Source organism: Aotus nancymaae, unplaced genomic scaffold, assembly GCF_030222135.1.
Source record: "Aotus nancymaae isolate 86718 unplaced genomic scaffold, 86718_ANA_hifiasm-v0.15.2.pri h1tg000041l, whole genome shotgun sequence".
Taxonomy (NCBI): Eukaryota; Metazoa; Chordata; class Mammalia; order Primates; family Aotidae; genus Aotus; species Aotus nancymaae.
The window spans coordinates 27757907-27779442 of NW_026988455.1; the positions used below are offsets into that span (position 1 = coordinate 27757907).

At 38.2% G+C, this 21536-nt stretch overlaps 1 protein-coding gene across 5 annotated transcripts in view; it reads right to left on the reverse strand.

The window, feature by feature from the left end:
* The window catches only part of NAA35 (N-alpha-acetyltransferase 35, NatC auxiliary subunit), a 99849-nt gene that overhangs the window by 39401 nt on the left and 38912 nt on the right, over positions 1 to 21536 (reverse strand). For all 5 annotated transcript variants that reach the window (XM_012463749.3, XM_012463722.3, XM_012463711.2 and 2 more), the window contains exons 12-13: positions 4361 to 4539; positions 1174 to 1233 (exon numbers count right to left, since the gene is read on the reverse strand). In XM_012463749.3, the coding sequence (XP_012319172.2) occupies positions 1174 to 1233; positions 4361 to 4539 (239 nt within the window). The remainder of the gene's footprint in view (positions 1 to 1173; positions 1234 to 4360; positions 4540 to 21536) is intronic.

The window sequence follows — 21536 nt, forward strand, 5'->3', positions numbered from 1 at the left end:
ATTTTTACTAATTTCTGCTCTTCATTATTTCCTTCCTTCTGCTTGCTTTAATTTGCTCTTCTTTTTCTGGTTTCATACAGTGGTAGCTTAAATTGTTAACTGTAGACTCTTTTTTTTTTTGAGATGGGATCTCATTCTGTTGCCCAAGCTGGTGTGCAGTGGCACAATCATAGCTCATTGCAGCCTGGACTTCCCAGGTTCAAGTGATCCTCCAACCTCAGACTCCTGAGTAGCTGGGACCACAGGCATGCACCACCACACCGAGCTCATTTTTTGTAAAGACTGGGTTTTGCCATGTTGCCTAGGCTGGTCTTGATCTCCTGGACTCAAGCAATCCTCCCACCTCAGCCTCCCAAGCTGCTGGGCTTACAGGCGTGAGCCACTATGCCAGCCACATTTTTCTTTCATATAAACATTTAATGTGGCTGGGCATGGTGGCTCCTGCCTGTAATCCAAGCACTTTGGGAGGCTGAGATTGGTGGATCACCTGAGGTCAGGCATTTGAGACTAGCCTGGCCAACAGAGTGAAACCCCATCTTTCCTAAAAATACAAAAATTAGCCAGGCATGGTGGTGTGCATCTGTAATCCCAGCTACTTGGGAGGCTGAGGCACAAGAATCACTTGAACCCGGGACGCAGAGGTTGTAGTGAGCGGAGAGCGTGCCACTGCACTCTAGCCTGGACAACAGAGTGAGACTCTACTCAAAACAAAAAAACATTTGATTCTATAAATTTCCCTGTAAGCACTGCTTTAGTTATATCTCACAGATTTTGGTATGTTATATTTTGACTTTCATTCAGTTCAAAATATTGCTGAACTCCCCTCAAGACTTCTGTCTTTGACTCATGCATTACTTAGAGGTTGTTTAACTTCAAAATATTTGGAGATTTTCCTGGATCTTTCTCTTCTTGGTTACTGGTTTAATTATAAAACAATTAGAAAGATACTCTGGATGATTTTGATTATTTCTATATTATTGAGGTTTGTTTTATGACCTAGGATATGACCTTGATGAATGTTTAATGCTTAAAGTTAATATTTCAATTAAAAAATATACAACACTAACCGGAAAATTCTTTAAAAGCATCTACCTTTTGTTCAATCAATCAATAAAACAATGTCAATATGCATATAATGTTGAAAGAAGTATTTTTATACTAAGTAGAACTTACTTGTAACAGAGATCTTGAAAGAACACATGGTGACTGTTCACTAAATTCACAGAAAAAATCCTAATAGATAAAGAAAAAGCAATGTCATTAATAGATTTAAAAAAAGCTGAAAATGCTTCACCATATAGAGTATAATTTTTACTAGACCTGGAAATGACAAAGTACCAGAGTTAAAATTATGACAAATAAAGGTCATTTCTATAGAAATTGTTTAATTGGATAAAAGAGACAATGGGTAATTCTAGACTCTAAAAAAATAATACCAACAATAGTTTACTAAGTCATGGCAGAACTTTAGTTCCTATTTCACAGAAATAAATACCAAGTAACCAAGTCAACTGGATGCACATTACTGACTGTTGCTGACTTTAGGGAAAGACCAAAAGATACAGGTTTCTGAGATTCTTTAAAAAATCCTGCAGCTTGCTGAGAAAAGTCCAAAGGATCACTAACAACGCCTCAGGCACCTACCCTCAGTTAGAACCAATGTAGGTCCCCCTGGGGTACCTGGAATGAGCAATGCTTTCCTCGGAAGGCTCAGTAAAAGTGACTGGCAATAATGGCAGACAACTTAGCCTTCAATATCAGGAGCCTGTCACAACCCAAGTCAGCCCTATTGCTTATTAAAAAAAAAATTTTAAGTCCATTTGCCTACCAATACAACTGGTAAAACAACTATATACATCAAGAACATATTACCTTATGGTTGATAAGGGTTTATAGGCTGATTTCACTTAAAGATCTTGCAATTAATCTGGTGAACACAAATACATATCCACGTAACAATTAAGATAAAAAGAGTCAATGTGGCAGAAAAGAGTAAGAAAATATCTATTCTCATTCCAGATAGGCTACTATAATCTGGTTACTTTAGAACCTTTGAACCTTAGTTTGTTTAGCTGTAAAACTGGCTTTCTGTCTATGATCTTTGTCTACTTTTAAAATTCTGATTCTTATGATAGAATAGGAGCTACCTAATAAGAAAATAAATGCAACAGAAGGTAATAAAGGCATAATCAGTGAAAGTTTTACTAAAGAATGAAGACTTAAGCTAGGTTTTAATGACAAAGAATAGAAGGAAAAATAGAGAATGTAAACAAAAGCACAAATCTTTACTATCAACTATTTCCCAGAGACTGCTGCTAAGTACCAGGAGTATAAACTATATACTGTGTGATCTCAAGGAGCACAGGTAATGTGGCAATCTGCAACCAAAGGGGAAGATTTCACAGAAGAAATGACATGGGGCTGGCAATTCCATACCTTGGCATGTAAGGTAACAACACTCAAATGCCTAGCTATGCCACACATGTAGTGTACTTATTCCTAAGAAAACAGTCCTCTTGCACATTTTTCTATGTTCCTACTAACCTTCTATACATTACTATAACTTACCAATTAAAAAGCTTTTCTGCTGTCAGAGGGTACAAGAGAAAAACAAAATTCCAACCCTGAATGTTCTTAAAATGAGCCTTGTTTTTCTATATTTTAACCCATAAAAGGATTAATCCAAAATATGATAGTTAAAAATATGCGTATTCTTTAACCTAGCAGCTTCATTTGTTAGGAATTTATCTTAAGGGGGAAGGAAGCATATGATAAAAAGATTTATTTATAAATACGTTCATCTTAGTATGATTTGTAACACTGAAAATGACCTAAATGTAATTTAATATGAATGAAATGAAAAAACCTGTTAATATCTGCTTATAATGGAATACCACACAGCCATTAAAATAATGTCAAATTTGTCATGTATTTATTGACATGAAAAGGAAGATGTCCATGATGCAGAAATTAGCAATTTTAAAAAGCAGGTAAACACCATGATCCTATTTTTATATATAAAAACATATACATACTTAAATACATATGTATGTATATATGTGCATACCAGTATATACATATATACATACACATTTATATGTTTTGAAGAGAGAATCCAGAGTTTAATCCCCACTCTTAAAACTTAGATGAGGCCAGGAGCGCTGGCCCATGCCTGTAATCCTGGCACTTTGGGAGACGAAGATGGAAGGACTGCTTGAGACCAGGAGTTCAAGACCAGCCTTGGCAACATGGTAAGACCTTGTCTGCACAAAAAATAAAAATTTAAAAATTGGCCGGGCACAGTGATTCACACCTGTAATCCCAGCACTTTGGGAGGCTGAAGCAGGCGGACTGCTTGAGCTTAGGAGTTAGAGACCAGCCCGGGCAAAATGGTGAAACCCTGTCTCTACAAAAAAATACAAAAAATTAGCCATACATGGTGGCACATGCTTGCAGTCCTAGCTACTTAGGAAGCTGACATGGAAGGATACCTTTAGCCTGGGAGACAGAGGTTGCAGGACGCAGAGATCACATTCTGCACTCCAACCTAGGCGACAGAAGGAGATCCCATCTCAAAAAAAGAAAAAAAAAGAAAAAAGAAAAAAATTTAGCCAGGTCTAGTAGCATGTGTCTCTACCAGCTACCTGAGAGGCTGAAGTGGGAGGATCACTTGATCTCAAGAGTTCAAGGCTAGGCAGGGCACAATGGCTCATACTTGCAATCCCAGTATTCTGGGAGGCAGAGGTGGGAGGATTGCTTGAGCTCTGGAGTTCAAGATCAGCCTGGGTAACACACTGAGTCCCCATCTCTACAAAAATAATGATTAAACAAAAAAACTGTAGGGTGTGGTGGCACATGCCTGTGGTCCCAGCTTCTTGGGACGCTGAGAGGTAGAAGGATCGCTTGAGCCAGAAAGGTTGAGGCTGCACTGAGTTGAGATTGTCCTACTGCACTCCAACCTGGGTGATGTATCAAGACCCCCATCTCCACAAAAAAAAAAAAAAAAAAGAAGAGTTCAAGGTCGCTTTGAGCCAAGATCATGCCACTGCACTCCAGCCTAGATAACAGAGTGAGATCCTGTCTCAAAACAAATCTTGGATGAATGAACTTCTTAATCACTAAAACAGTATAAGAGCTTTTGAGGATTAAATAGATTGTATGTATGTATAATATTTATGAACCACTTCATCCTCTAGCTATCACAGAAAACAGACAAAGAGCAGTATTTACCCTTGGTCAGTGTCCACAAAGTGATCAACATTCTGTTATTAAACTAAAGTTACCCCATAAATATGTACAATAACTATGTATCAATTTTTTTTAATGGAAGTTATATTCTGGAACAGAGATTTGTACTTACCAGGATACAATGTAAATTTGTTAAATTCACAACCTCACAGACAGTTTTTATTCTATCTATTAATCTCGCAAAATAGTTGACCATTTCTTCCCTTTTAATTATTTTTGCATATCGAGGAAAGGTAGGTGGAAGTAGCCTCTGGTTCACAAGGGGTTCAAAACCCATCATAATTGGATGATCTAAAAAGAAAATACAAAAGTAAAAATTTTCAATGTTTCTCTGAATTTTAAACTGTAAATGTTATTAAATACAAAAATGCCAGTTTAAAAAGCTTTTTCAAGCAAATTCTAACCACAAAATCCTCTAAATATATTTTATAATTTATAATCTATCTATCCATATATACATTTTTAAAAAACTAAATAAGTAGATTTAATAATCTAAAACTGTACTTCCTACCTACATGGTGGTGACAGTGGTGATGGAGGGGAGTTTCTATGTCAAATGAACTCCAAGAAACGGGATAAAATAGGGTCAGTATATTCTTTTGAAACGGAATGATAAACTAACCATGAGATTGTGAAGAAAGGTAAAATGGGAACACAAATAATGTAGGCTTCTCTTTCCCTCAATTACTCAACAGTAGAATCCATTCAAATTTAGCTATAAAATAATCCTGAATCTCAGAGCAGAGCAGCACAGCCGTCAGCCCCTAGTCTTCAATGAGTCTGAAATGCATTTGCTACAGAGATGTAATTACAGAAATCCACAATCCTTTAAAGACAGTATTACAAGACATCTAAGGGTGAGTTCCTCTTTCTTCTTCTCTGTCCACTGGTGATCTCACTTTTCACACTAGTGCACAACTCCAAACTAAGTCTTTGTCAACTTGATATCTAAAATGAGGAAGTATATTGCTAAAATGATACATGAATAAGAATTTTTTATTCAAAGTTCTCCTGCTAGTCTATGAACAGGCCACAACCTAAGAAAAAATATGGTTTCAGATGTCAATGAAAGATAAAAGTAAAGCTGAATAGGTGTTATTAAAAATTAAAAGCAAGACTGACAACCAAATTATAATGCACCTGGGATATATACCATAATTTTCTTTAGGACCACGCAAATAAAGATGTTCCCAGGGTTCTTGGTCTTTTTGTCTTCTCCGTATTTTCTCCTTAAGTAACTGATTGATGTTACTTATTCTTTTTTTTTTTTTTTTTTTTTGAGGCGGAGTTTCGCTCTTGATACCCAGGCTGGAGTGCAATGGCGCGATCTCGGCTCACCGCAACCTCCGCCTCCTGGGTTCAGGCAATTCTCCTGCCTCAGCCTCCTGAGTAGCTGGGATTACAGGCACGCGCCACCATGCCCAGCTAATTTTTTGTATTAGTAGAGACGGGGTTTCACCATGTTGACCAGGATGGTCTCGATCTCTTGACCTCGTGATCCACCCGCCTCGGCCTCCCAAAGTGCTGGGATTACAGGCTTGAGCCACCGCGCCCGGCCTGATGTTACTTATTCTAACATAAATTCCAATTTAAATGATTCCAGGCTAAAGACTAAAATCTTTAGCCCACAATCTTTTTTCTTAGTTCCACACCTATGGCTTATAACTGCATAAGGAACATTTCCACCTTGGTATGCCATATCATCTCAAAAGGCAAATGTCCAAAAAGTATCTTTGTTTTTCTCCTAACATTGCTTTTCCTCTTATAGTTCCCCTCTCTCAGTAAAATGACCCATGAACCTTACAATTGCTTAAGCCAGAGGCCTTGTCTCTTCTCACTGCCTCACCTACTTAGTTAAAAGATTCTAATTCCTAATGAACACTCAATCTGTCCCTCCTCCTCCCTTAGTGCCACTGCAACAGTCTAACTGCACTGACTGCTCCCTCATTCAATTAATCCTATACGCTGCCACCTCAACTGTTTTATCAAAACACAGCCTGATTTCATTCTCTAAATCCAAAAATTTTATTGACTCTGTATTATATATGGTACAGATTCTTTGGTAGAACACTGGAAGGTGCTTTCCAATTTCCTGCTGTTCCTATAGGAAAAAAAAAAACTACTCCGATGGAAAACTACACACACTGTTCAGACTGATTCTATGGGAGCTATTCAGAAATCTATAAATTGTAAGCAAGTGACAAACATGCAATTTCTATTGTATCTGGTAGAAATTTGTTGATTTCTTTCCCATTCTATGGGAAAAAAACAACTTGGTTACCATTTAACATTCCATTACTTTGTATAAATTTGTGCTGTTTAAAGTTTTACATTTGAACCGATATAACATTTCTTTGAATAAGTTTAGCATTCTTTTTTTGTTTTTTCCCCCAAGACAAGAGTCTCACCCTGTCACACAGGCTGGAGTGTAGTGGCACCATCAAGCAATTCTCCTGCCTCAGCCTCCCAAGCAGCCAAGATTACAGGTGCCCACCACCACACACAGCTAATTTTTGTATTTTTAGTAGAGACGGGGTTTCACCATGTTGGTCAGGCTGATCTTGAACTCCTGACCTCAAGTAATCAGCCCACTTTGGCCTCCCAAAAGTGCTGGATTACAGGCGTGGGCCACAGCTCCTGGCCACATACATTTTTATATCTGTATGAGACAGTCATGGTTTTACCTTTTTCTGAAAATGATCTTTGAACACTCCCTTATCCCTAAGCACCATAAGCTATAAGCATGCACAGTGACTCACAAATTTCATGCTCTTTTATGCCTCTTTACTTTTTACACAAACTATTTTCTCTACCTGTAAAACCTATCCCTTATTATTAGGCTGGTAGTTTGGACACACCTTGAATGCCCTCCCCTCCTCAATTCTCCCCAGTACTTTCTATATATACTACTGCACTATCTATATGGGGTTTTGTCACTTTCCCCTCTCTCTGAGATGTTTTGAAAGCAGAAACTGGCTTAATTTCCCAAACACCTAAATACCCAGCTCATATGTTTGCTCAGTAACAAGATATGCGACACACTCAGAATAAAATGAAAGGCTATTTCTACTATAATGAAATAGTTTGAACACTTATTTAGAACTAAAGTAAAAGTAGTAGTATCAATGCTATAAAAAGCTTCTTTACCATACCAACACAAACATATTTTAGGTTTTAATAAAAGCATAGAATTCAGATACTTCAATAGTATATCACCCTTATTTTCCCTGAAAGCATTCTAACATGCATCTAAAATTATTCAGGAATATTCTTTTATTCTTAATACACACATTTTTAGGCCTATGTCACAAGTAGAAAATTAAGTGGATAATAGCAGCCACTCATGAAAATCTGTATTATCATGGAAAGTAACTATTGATTGGAAATGGACAGCCAATAATATATTTGTACTACCTTCATTTTTATACAAATTAAAAAGTGCAAAATAAAACAATATTAATCCTGAAACTAACTCAGCTATCCTGCATACTACAATAGGGTGTTCTAGCAGCATACCTGATCTCTCACAAGATGCCACAGCACCCACCTTATTGTGAAAACCAAATATGTATCCAGGCATTGCCAAATATCCCTGGGAGGCCCCAGTTGAGAAATACTGGTCTATACAAATACAATAAGCAATTGTAATTCAGTGTGGATACACCCAGGATTTAATAGGAACATCTAACTCATTGAAAAATTAGAGGAATAACTTCCTAGAAAAGTTTGAGTTATTCAAAGGACAAAATATCAGTCAGGACAAGGTTTTCCGAGCATATGAAAGGCCTAGAGTGGGGTTCCCCACCCCAGGTCATGGACTAGTAGCTATCTGTGTAGCCTATTAGTAACCAGGCTGCACAGCAGGAGGTGAGCGGCGAGCAAGCAAACCTGCATCTGTACTTACAGCTGCTCCCCATCACTCCTATTACTGCCTGAGCTCCACTTCCTGTCAGATCAGCAGCAGCATTAGATTCTCATAGCAGTGCAAATCCTATTGTGAGCTGTGCGTACAAGGGATGTAAGTTGCATGATTCTTATGAGAACATAATGCCTGATGATCTGTCACTGTCTCCCATCACCACCAGAGAGGGCTGTCTAGTCACAGGAAAACAAGCTGAGGGCTCCCATTGTTTCCACATTATGGTGAGCTGTGTAATTATTTCATTATATATTACAATGCAATCGCAGAAATAAAGTGCACAGTAAATGCAATACAGTTGAATCACCCAGAAACCAACCTCCTCCCGCCCCTGTCTGTAGAAAAATTGTCCTCTACAAAACAGGTCCCTGGTGCCAAAAATGTTGGGGACCGCTGGCCTATAGGACAGAGAATATGGCTTTTCTTTTTTCCTTAGGGAGTTGCAATTTTCCAAGTCCTAACATCTCTAAACTGAGGAAGTAAAAACAGAAGCCTATAAATAGACTGGAAACAAAGTTTCTATGATAAACTTAGAAGTTATCTGTATGCTCCTCTCCATTCTCCACATACATTTGAATTTTTTTTCCTCTACATTTTTTTGTCCATGTTAATGGTCAAAGGACTTGCTAATGGCTATTTTTAAGTCTCAGCTGTTGTTGCATCTCCTGTATAGGAACTTAGAAACCAACCTATACCAGATATCATAAGTTGCTTGACTAGAAAAGAGGGTAAGAACCGAGATACAATAAAAGATCATACCAGTTATTCAGGATATATATAGACTATGGTTGAGCAGGAGAGGGGCTAAAAGGTAGGCAGGAGATTGCATTTAGTTTCAAGGCAGCAGAAATTATAAAAAATTAAAAAAAGTTTTATAAAACCCAATTCCTTCCCAGGATAAACTGATTTAACATTTTCCTACCGTACTTCATGCCTCCACCACACAATTTCAGACTGTCTTATACTGAAATAACCTGAACAGGCTCTAATGCCCCTTACTAAATGAGCTCAGAAAGAAACACAATTCACAGCACTTCCCGCCTAGCATGTGCTCACTCAAGTTTTCCTGAAATGAACTGGATACAAATTAGACAATTTTCAGAGCTTCCTTATTTTACAAGACTATAAATATATAAAAATAATCCTGGTTTTTCCTGTTAAAACGCTTCATAAATACAATGCCAAGCCAGGCATAGTGGCTCATGCCTGTAATCCTAGCACTTTGGGATGCTGAGACAGGAGGAATGCTTGAGGCTATGAATTCAAGACCAAATCTGGCCAACACAGCGAGACCTAGTCTCAAAAAATAAGAAAACTAAAAATAAATAAAATGCTAAAAATCACTCAGTACAAGAGATCCACGTAAGATCTTACTAGCGCTCTCTTAAAATAACAAAGTATAACTGATATTTTCAAAACATGATGATACATGGGTTTAAACTGTTGAGTTACTAAAATTCCTGCCAGGTCACTGGTCTTCATTATTAATAACAGAAAAATATTACCAATAGCACACAGTTATTACATAATTATTTTTTCTTTTTAAAAGACTGATGTATAGACCATCCTGGTCAACATGGTGAAACCCCGTCTCTACTAATACAAAAAATTAGCTGGGCATGGTGGTGTGTGCCTGTAATCCCAGCTACTCAGGAGGCTGAGGCAGGAGAATTGCCTGAACCCAGGAGGCAGAGGCTGCGGTGAGCCAAGATTGCGCCATTGCACTCCAGCCTGGGTAACGAGCGAAACTCCGTCTCAAAAAAAAAAAACAAAAACTGATGTATAATAGTTTTATGTATTTTGTGGTATATGTGATATTTTGACACATGTACACAATGTATAATAATCAAATCAGGGTAATTAGGATATCCATCACTTCAAACATTTCTCTCTTCTTTGTATTGGTAACATTCCAATTCTCTGCTAGCTATTCTGAAATACACAACAAAATATTAACTATAGTCTATCTACTGTACTATCAAATAATAGAACATATTCCATCTATCTAACTATATTTTTGCACACATTAACCAACTTATCTTCACCTTCCCCTTCCCCCTGGATAAAAGATTTATGATAACAAGTACTTTGATTTTCCTGAGTAAAGTAAGTTATTCTAAAAGTAAATTAGATGTCAAAATTAAAAACCTGGAAATGTATTAGTCAAGAGAGACATTATATAATTTATTCAACATTATCTTTCACAAGTTACAGAAACAATTTATAGTGAGGTTTATTAAAATAACAAGTTTTGGCTGCCCTTAAGTTGGAAGGAATTCTGGAAAACAAGGCAGAAGCTGGTGAGCTTTGGTTATGTTATTCTGCATTTCTTAGTTATTTGATTTCCTTTTACACAAAGTTGTAAAATTATACTAAGTAAGCCAGACACAAAAGGACAAGTATTGTATGATATCACTTATATGAGGGACCTAGAACAGTCAAATTCAGAGAGAGAAGTATAATAATGGCCGTGAGGGTTTGTGGGGAGGAAAGAATTTGGGGTTCAAGTTTAAGGGGTAGAGTTCCAGTTTGGGAACATAAAAAAGTTCTGGAGATAGTGGTGACAGTTGCATAGCAATGTGGACGTACTTAACGATAGTGAATTGTGTACTTAAAATGGTTTTATGTTATATTTAAGCATAATGTTACAAAACAGCATTAAACCATAACTGTTCAAGGCATGGTGTCAATAAATATTATACCCTAATCACTGGTAAGAGTAACCTAGGGTTAAATATCATACAAATTCTATGTATTTGACATTTTTTAGTGTATATTTTTGAACAGGCAGTAGATACAAAGGGTTTTTTTGAAAATTGCATTCTTATCACTGAGTTTAAGGAGAAAAAAAAAAAGTCACTCACTTGTGATCCCGTTTATCTCTTGAGAAATAACCACTACAACAAGTTTCCATGTTTTAGAGAAACTTTCCTTTTCTAATTTACTGAGGCATACTGACATATAATACAAACATTAAATGTACGGTTCAATGGTCTGAAAAATATGTACAACCATGTAACTATCACAATCAACACCAAGAACATTTTTACCACCCCTAAAAGTTTACTGTGCCCTTTCCCAGTCTATCACTCCAATGCTTGACAACCAAGGAACTTCTTCCTGTCCCTACAGATTAGCCTTTCCTGGCCGGGTATGGTGGCTCACACTTGTAATCCCAACACTTTGGGAGGCCAAGGTGGGCAGATCACTTGAGGTCTGGAGTTCAAGACCAGCCTGGCCAACAGGGTGAAACATCTCTACTAAAAATACAAAAATTAGCCAGGCACGGTGGTGTATGCCTGTAATCTTAACTAACCAGGAGGCTGAGGTGGGAGAATCACTTGACCCTGGCAGATGAAGGTTGCAGTAAGCTGTGATTGAGGAATTGCACTCCAGACTGGGTGACAGAGTGAGACTCTTGTCTCAAAAAAACACACAAAAGATTAGCCTTTCCTACTTTTAAACGAACAAAAACATCAGACAATTTATATCTGACTTCTTTGGCTCAACACCATGTTTCCCCGATTTATCCATTATGTTGCACGTGTTAGTACCTCGTTCCATTATGATATCTCATTGTGTGGATATATCATAACTTGTCTGTTCATGTATCAAAAGCATCAACATAATATTGATCTATTTTGCTTTGAGGTAACTTTCCTTTTTGAAACAATCTTCAAGTTGCAAGTGCAGTCAATAACAAACTACCCTCAGGTATGTTTAGAGTGTTATTCCTACAAAGACATACTCTTATAATCACAATACAACCATCAGAATTAAAAAATTAACACTGAGCAATTACTATCACCTAATTCAAGTTGCACAAACTATTCTTCATAACCATGTCAGTTGCATTTAATTTCAGTCTCTAATTCTCCTTCAGTCTGGCACAGTTCTTCAGTCTTTCCTTGACTTCCATGACACTGACATCTTTGAAGACAACGGACCAGTAATTCTATATACAGCCTTCCAATGTGGATTTGTCTTGTTTCCTCTTGTATGAATCTTTGGAATATTACAGAATTAATGTTATATTCTATCAGCAAAATGAGGATCTGACTTACTACTGGTGATGTGAACTTTAATCACTTGATTAAGGTGGTGTCCAACAGGCCTCTTCACTGTAGTTATTCCCTTTCCTTTTGAAATTAATATTTGGGGGTTGGGGGGACACCCATATAAATATTCTCATCAAACTGTCCATCCATTTCATTTATTTACATGGGGGTAGAATAATGGCTTTATCTTTTATTCAGTAAGTTATGATCTGTCAGAATTATTTACTTCGATGCTTAAGTTTTTGCTAGACTGTGTGAGATCCCCTTTGAGTTTTCTGTGTCCAACTGATATGTTCCTATTATTCTTTAAGTGTATACTCTCTTCTGGCATAAGATGTTCCAGGCTCATGTTCTTTCCCTGCCCTGAAATCATTCAGTTTTCCAAGATGCCCTAGTTCCTTTTAGCGGACAATGGTCTTTTGGAAAGAAGACCTGGATGCTAGTGGGGTACCATTGCTCCCAGGCTCTCTAGGGTTAAATATATGGATAGCCATGTAGCTGCATGAATACCTACATTTATTTCCATATCAATCTATAGATATATTTGGAACTGTAAGTTTACAGCCATATCTTTCATTTCAATACCACAGAGTTCAGTCTAGTTGTCTCCCTTTCCAGAAATAAGTGTAACTCAGTTCCCGAACTGAGAAACTTGGTATTCTGTAATTCTCAATTCATTTATATACATAATCAATTTACCTGTATATAATCAATCTTTGTATTAATTTCTAGGCACGTTGTAACAAATTACCAGAAACTGGGTAAATTAACACAGTATTTATTCGCTCACAAAAGTTTTCAATATCAGTTTCACTGGGCTGAGATGAAGGCATGAGCCACGCAACACTGTACAGAAGCTGTAGGGGAGAATCTCTTGCCTCTTGTGACTTTTCCTGGCTGTTGGCATTCCTTCTCTGGTAGCTGCATCGTGCCAATCTCTCCCTCTGTCTTCTCTTCTCCTTTACTGTGTCTAATCTTTATTCACCTCTTTTAAAAGGACACTTATGGTATTTGGGTACAGCCAGACAATCCGTGATCACCCTCTCATCACAAGACCCTTAACAACCACATTTATAAAGATCCCTTTCCCAAATATAGTAATATTTATAGGTTCTAGGAAGTAGAAATAGGACCCTGATAGCTTTGGGGCCATCATTCAGTCCACTGCAATCTCCTATCACTGACATGTCAGGCCACCATAACCTCTACTCCATTTGGCAGGTCATTCCTCTAGAGATGCTCTCCTCACCCCATCTGAGCTCTGACACTCTACAACAGGTCACTTTGATGCACAGAAGCTTTTCATCAATGTGCTTAGGCTGCAACTTCCTACATGGGGCCACCTTTCTACTCTTCTCTTCCTGCTTAGGCTTTGACATCTCATGCCATCCTGTCCTCTTAGACAGCCTCTTCTCCCCACTTACAATTTGACACCCTATACCGAGGCAACCTTCTACAGGGACGCCCTCTTCAACATGCTTAGGTTCTGTAACCCTGCACTTGGTTGGGTCTCTAACAGCCCTGCACACAACCACCTCCATGAATTTACCTCAGGTTTCACCACCCTACTCTGCTAGGCCCCATGAACATGAGCCTCAACCTGCCTGGACTCCCACACCCCATGCCTCTCTCTACTCCCTCCCTTTAGACTCCAAAACCCTGTACTAGGCTGTCTTCCCATAGACACACCCTCCTCAGCCCACTTAGGTTCCTGATATACAGTGCCAGGTTGTTCCCACATGGTCCCCTTCTCAAACCTGCTTAGACTCAGGCACCCCAAGCTCAGCGGCACTCCCGTGGAGATACCCTACTCAACCCACTTAAGAAGTAGTCAATCCAGTTAGGCTACCCATTCATGGTGATGCTCTCAAGGTATCTTGAACTGTTCCAAACCCCTGCTCTAGGTCTATCTCTTTGCAGATGCCCTTCCCATTCCACTACCATTCTACATGGACACTTCCTTACTCCACACAGGCTTTGATGGCCCATGCTAGGCCATACCCTGCTACAAGGACACTAAACCTATCCACATGGTTACAACACCTTTTATCAGGCTATTCCTATCTCCCATGTGGACACCATCCTCACCCCTGAGGCAGGCTCCAAAGTCTTGCTCTAGTGCACATGGTCATTGTGCTCAGGTCCACCTCATGGCATTAGGAGTGAATTTTTTCAAGAACCAGAAGGAAAGAAGAGCAAAAATCAGAACTTAGTTATCACTAAATCAGAAATACATAGTCCCCTCTGTTACTTTCATTAAGATTCATTCTTTGGTGTATTTTCTTTCTGATAATTGAGAAGTCTTGTATTAATTTTGTATCTACAACTTTATTAATATCTCTAAAGTTCTATATCTTTAGAAAGGTGTCTGTTAATCTTCTTACCTATAATAAACAATGATAATGGTAAAGACCTCCTTTTACCTTCCTTTGGCCATTGCTATGGTTTGGATGTGTTTTTGTCCCCAACAAAATTCCTGCTGAAGTTTAACTGCCAGTACAACAGTGTTGGGAGACGGGGCCTAACAGGAGGTGTTTGAATAAAGGGGGCGGTATCTCTAAAACAGATTAACGCCTTCTCACTCTTGTGAGATTGGATTAGCTCTCACAGGAATGGGTTAGTTCCCACGACAGTGTATTGTTAAAAGGGAGGTTCTTTCTGTTTGGTCCCTCTTTCCACATGTCTGTTTTAAACTTTTCTGCCATGTTTTGACCCAGTGCATGGCCTCATGCAGAAGCTGAGCATGAATCTTGAACTTCCTAGCCTGCAGAACCATGAGGACTTTGAAGATATTGGTACACCACTTTCTGTGTTGATGCTGATGTGAAGAACCATGAAGCCAATATAATAGTTGCTTTAGATCTTAAGTAATTTACTAGGCTATATTTTACTATTAATAATTCTTTATCAATTTCTCCTAGAACACATTATACTCTTTCAATGGACACTCAAGGATTTAATTCTAGTTTCTTCTTTCTAGAAACGTCTAACATTTTTTTCTGTTCCAATAATATGATTTACTTCTTAAGGGACACCAATTATATGTATACTGAGTCTTCTTTTGCTATTACTTTCTCACCATACTTCAAATCTCCTTTGCTCACTTCTGTTTCACTTAAGTTTCTTCCTCAGTCCTGACCTCCATGTCCTTTACAGCTTTTCAGCAATGTCTAGAATGCTTTTGCTAATTTCAATGAGATCGCTCAGGATTTTTCTCTTCTACTGCTTTCCTAAACTCTGCCTAATCACTTTTACTTCCTTTCTGTTATTATTTCTTCCTTTAGTCTTAATATTTTTGCTTTCTGCTCTTGTTCTACAGAGGTCATTTTTAAATAAATTCTTTAAATTTTTGTACTAAAGTGTTTCTGGTCTGTGTGTTTCATCTGCTTTTTTTCTTGGTTTGGGCTATTCTCTTGGAATATTTGTGTATAAATACTGTACAGTTTCTTTTTTGATTATGACATCACTGAAGGAGTGCTCCTGAACCAGTTTTTTGAGTAAGGTGTTAGAATAGCATTCTAGACTAGCAGGAGGCCTCACTGACTTTCCTTAAGCCACATGTGAAGTGCCTGTGTACATATGTTTCTTTTACTGACAAAGATTATCAGTTACCAGACTACTGAAACATCAAAGCATCTCCTCTATCTTGCAGCAGAAACAAAGATAGCACATGTGCATGTTTTCTGGCAAAGCCCCACCTCCATTGCCTCTCCAAGGTATTATTCACATAGTTTCCCACAGTCAGCTTGTGTACTCCACACCTGTGATTATTCCAAAAGAATCCCTAGTTTTATCCCTTCAAGTTATGTCAACTTCTTGTGAGAACACTGTTCCTTTGCAGGTCTACTTATGTTTATAACAAGAAAATCTAAGTATGCACTCTTAATATTCTCCCTCTCCTGGGTCCCATTCTATTTTGATTCTGGTTATAAGTGTTTCCTATTTTTAAAGACACTGGGAAGATTCTATTTCCCATATTCCTTATAGATTTTGCTTGGTTTTAGACAGTAGAAACATCAGAGCCATCTTCACTGTACCATCCCCAAACCAGAAATCCTCTTGATTAGACACACATAAGTACATATGTGTTGGTATGTATGGACTTTATTTAAAAAGAGAAAAAATTCTGAACTAAAAGAGTAAACATCTCAAGCTCCTGGCACTAGCACATCATGACCTAGTACTCTCTAATGGCTTGTGATTTTAAAATGAAGTCAGTTCCATCACTGTTGTACAATACACTACCATGGTGGGTAAGTTAAGCCGACTGGGTTGTAACAGCATAGTTTTGTCTTCAGCACCTAGGTCAGTCCTCAGGAAGTTAAAGGAGCCATATCACAGGTAGTGCACCATCATATTCTACGTATTTTAATCTATTTTTAATAAACACAAAATTTTTAACATTTTTTCAGTCACACATGCATGTGGCTCAAGAATCAAATCATTGAACAAGGTTTTCAATAAAACCAATAATCAATCCTCTGACCATCTCTCCACCAAACACCACCATTTCTCCCTTCCCAGAGGCAATCTCTTCCATTTCCTCTTAGTTATCTCTTGTATTTCTTTTTTGGTATTATCTACGTCAAGCTTGTCGAACTTGCAGTCCACAACGACTCTGAATACAGTCTAACACCAGTTCGTAAACTTTCTTAAAACATTGAGTTAGCTGGGCGCGGTGGCTCACGCCTGTAATCCCAGCACTTTGGGAGGCCAAGGTGGGTGGATCACGAGGTCAAGAGATCGAGACCATCCTGGTCAACATGGTGAAACCCCGTCTCTACTAAAAATACAAAAAATTAGCTGGGCATGGTGGCGCGTGCCTGTAATCCCAGCTACTCAGGAGGCTGAGGCAGGAGAATTGCCTGAACCCAGGAGGCGGAGGTTGTGGTGAGCCGAGATTGTGCCATTGCACTCCAGCCTGGGTAACAAGAGCGAAACTCCGTCTCAAAAAAAAAAAAAAAAAAAAAAAAATTGAGTTTTTTATTTTTTAGCTCATCAGCTATCATTAGCATATTTTATGTGTGACACAAGACAATTCTTCTTCCAGTGTGGCCCTGGGAAGCCAAAAGATTGGACACCCCTGTCTGGGCATGGTGGCTCACGCCTAATCCTAGCACTCTGGGAGGCTGAAGTGGGTGGATCACTTGAGGTCAGGAGTTCCAGACCAGCCTGGCCAACATGGTGAAACTCCGTCTCTACTTTTTTAAAAAAAAAAAAAAAGGTTGCTGGGTGTGGCGGTGGACATCTAATGTAATCCCAGCTACCCGGGAGGCTGAGACAGGAGATCACTTGAACCTGGGAGGCAGAGGTTGCAGTGAGCCAAAATCATGCCACTGCACTCCAGCCTGGGCAACAATAGTGAAACTTGGTCTCAAAAAAAAGATTGGATACCAAAAAACAAGCTTATAGTACTCCTTCATTTCTTTTCAGTTTTATACATTATCTTTGACTTCCTCCTACATCTATAGACAACGTCAGAGACCTAACAAGGAGGAAGTCAGAGATAATGTGTAAAACAAAAAACAAGGAGCATTATAAGCATGTACAAATTACATGCCTACATACACTCTGTTCCCTCACCTACAATATAGTTAGATCATAATTTTGGTTATAATCAATATTCAGCATTTGCACCATTATGATCAAGTAAATGAGTTAGCATTAGCACCGCTATGATTTAAGATATCCATTGCCCAGATGTAAAAATTTTAATTTTCATATGCATTCTAAAGCGTAATAATTATCTCATAAGGCTTAATTCAACCCCAAACCATTTGCCAGTTCTCTGAATCTCTTCTGAATACATCAAATGTCACATCGGTCTTATATCCTCAAGATATTTTCCCTAGAGCCGTGAGGCTTCCTCCAAGCTGGACCTGTCCATACATAGTGCTCAGCTATTATCTCGTGTTTTTCTCCCTCCGGCACCATGCGGGGGATTTCCTTCATTATTTTCTTATGGTAGATTCTCATTTTCCCTAAACCCCATGCTTCCCTCTTTCTTGATTTACTTCCATGTTTTAATGGAGCACATCTTCCAAAACTTTTGTGAGATAAATTCTGAGTCTTTAAATGCCTGAAATTATCTTTCCTCAAAATTAAATGATAGTTTGTATATAAAATTCAACATTAGAAACCATTTTCCCCCAAAGTCTGAAATCATTTCTCCAGTGAGTTTCTTTTACTCACAATTCTAATGATATAATTAACATACCACATAACTCACCTATTTAAAGCATACAATTCAATGGTTTTTTACACATTAAAAGAGTTGTAAAACTATCACAATCAAATTTAAAACATTTTCATCACCCTAAGAAAAAACTCTATACCCATTAGCAACTACTCTCTTACCTGCTCACAATTCTTCCCCCAATCCTAGGAAACCACTAATTTACTTTCTGTCTCTATAGACTTGCCAACTCTGGACATTTTATATAAATGGAAATCATACAATACATGGTCTTTTCTGATTAGATTATTCCTTGTAACACAATGTTTTAAAGGTCCTTCAGTACTTCATTTCTTTTTATTTACAAATAATACACCACTAGATGGATATATGATTTTATTTACCCATTCATCCATTGATGGACATTTGGGTTGTTTTTCCCTTTTGGCTATTATGAATAATGCTGCTATGAGCATTAGTATGCAACTTTTTGTATGGATATGTTTTCATTTCCCTTGGATAATTCTATGTTTAACATTTGAGACACTACCAGACTATCTCCAAGAGAACTGTATCATTTTACTTTCCAATCGGTACTGCATTAGGGCTCCAGTTTCTCCACATCCTTGCCAAGACTTTTTTATTATCTTTTTCATTACAGCAATCAAGTGGGTGGGCTGTAGTAACTTTTCATTTTGATTTGCATTTCCCTTATGACTAATGTTGTTGCACATCTTTTCATGTACTTATTGGCCATTTGCATATCTTATTTAGAGAAATATCTGTTCAATCTCTTGCCCATTTTTTAATTCAGGTTTGCTTTTTAAAATCTGGGTGTAAGACTAATGCCTATGTTTTAAGAGTTTTATAGCTTTAGTTCTTAAATTTAAGTCACTGATCCTTTTTGAGTTGACTTTTGCATAGGAGCAGCAGGGGTGGTGGGGAGTATCCAACTTTATCCTCTGGCATGTGGATATCCAGTTGTCTTAGCATCTTTGATGAAAAGACTTTTCTTTCCCCATTGAATTGTCTTGATACTCTTGTCAAATAGCAACTGAGAACATGAGGGTTCGTTTCTGGGCTCTCAATTCTATTCTATTCCACTGATCTGTATCTATCCAGAACTACACTGTCTTCATTGCTATAGCTCTGTGTAAGTTTTGAATTAGGAAATATGATCCTACAACTTTGTTTTCACTTCATTGACTTCTCGTTTCCACCACCGTTGCCACACATGTGATATTCTGTCTTGATTCTTTGTATGTAACTTGGTTTTGCCTCTTTTCTCTTAGAATCTTCTATTTGTTGCCACTATTCTTAAGTTTTATGATATGCCACTTCAGTACAAGTCAATTTTCATCCTGGTTGTGCTGGGTGGCTCTTTATTGGACCTTTCAATCTAGGTATTCATATCATCTGTCTCCAGGAAATTTTCTTACATGTTTGTTTGTTTGTTTTAAAGAGTCTCTGTCGCTCAGGATGGAGTGCAGTGGTACAACCATAGCTCAATGTAGCCTCAACCTCCTGGGCTCAGGCAATCCTCTCATTTCAGTCTCCTGAGTAGCTTAGGACTACAAGGCATGTACCACCACACCTAGCTAATTTTTAAATTTTTTGTAGAGTTGGGGTCGTGCTATGTTGTACAGGTTAGTTTCGAATTTCTGGCCTCATGCAATCTTCCTGCCTTGGCTTCCCAAAGTGCAGTGGGATTTCAGGGATGAGCCACCACATTGAGTGATTTTTTTTTTTTGTTTATTGCTCCTATTTCCTAATCTATATTTCTGGAACAACTTATATTAGTTTATCCTTTATTTATTTATTTACCTTTATTAAATAGTAGACCTTTCTTGACTAAGCCTAGTATAATCTTTATCCTTCCTATTTTTCACCTTTTCATTTTTGGCTCTAAGATTTCTGCAACTTTGTGTTCTAAACTATCTATTTTTGTCATTTCTGCTCTTCTTTTTTTTTTTTAATTATATTTTAAGTTCTGGGATATATGTGCAGAACATGCAGGTTTGTTACACAGGTATACATGTGCCACGGTGGTTTGCTACACCCATCAACCCGTCATCTACATTAGGTATTTCTCCGAATACTATCCCTCCCCTTGCCTCCCACCTCCTGTGATCTTCTATTTTCAATCTCAAAGAACATATTCTCCTTTTTTCCTTTCATACAGCATCCTATTTTTGTTTTACATATGTATTGATTTTTCTCATTTCTCTTAAGGTATTTTGTTTGCTTGCCTGTTTTATTCTCTTTCTTTTAGGCTAGAGATTTCCACCTTTAACTATATACTCAGATTTTAAACTAGAGCACACACACAAAAAACCATTAAGAGCACTGTGGGCTAGGTGTGGTGGCTCACGCCTGTAATCCCAGCACTTTGGGAGGCCGAGGCGGGCAGATCACAAGGTCAAGAGATCGAGACTATCCTGTCTAACATGGTGAAACCCCGTCTCTACTAAAAAAAAAAAATACAACAATTAGCTGGGTGTGGTGGCGTGCGCCTGTAGTCCCAGCTACTTGGGAGGCTGCGGCAGGAGAATTGCTTGAACCTGGGAGGCGGAGGCGGCAGTGAGCCGAGATCACGCCACTGTACTCCAGCCTGGTGCCTGGTGACGAAGAGAGACTTTGTCTCAAAAAAAAAAACAAAACAAAAAGCACTGTGAACATAGATTGAGCTTTCAACCAAGCCATTTTATCAGGAGAATTGCTGATATTAACATATTTAGATTCTGCTGTTGTTTTTCCCCACCTCTTGGGCTTGTCAGATTTCCCTAAGGAGAATCTTCTAAACTTTTAAGTGTAGAACATGTGACTGGCTACCCTGTTCTGAAAGAGAGAGGAGAGGAGCAGAGGGGGAAAGAAGGTAGTTCACAATAATAACTACTTAACTTTCACTTAACTCTTTTATAATGTGTACCCTTCATCTCGGCCTCTTATTCCCTCAAGTACAGAATCCCTCTATCCCCTTCCTCCAGAGAGTAACTTTTAGTACTGTGAGGTTCAGGAATGTCACTCAGCAAAAAGGAGGAAGAAATTTCTGCTTCTAAACAGATTATCAACCAGTTCTCATGTTTTCAGCTAAATTCTCATACCCATTTCCAGAAGTATCTGGCAAACTAATAAT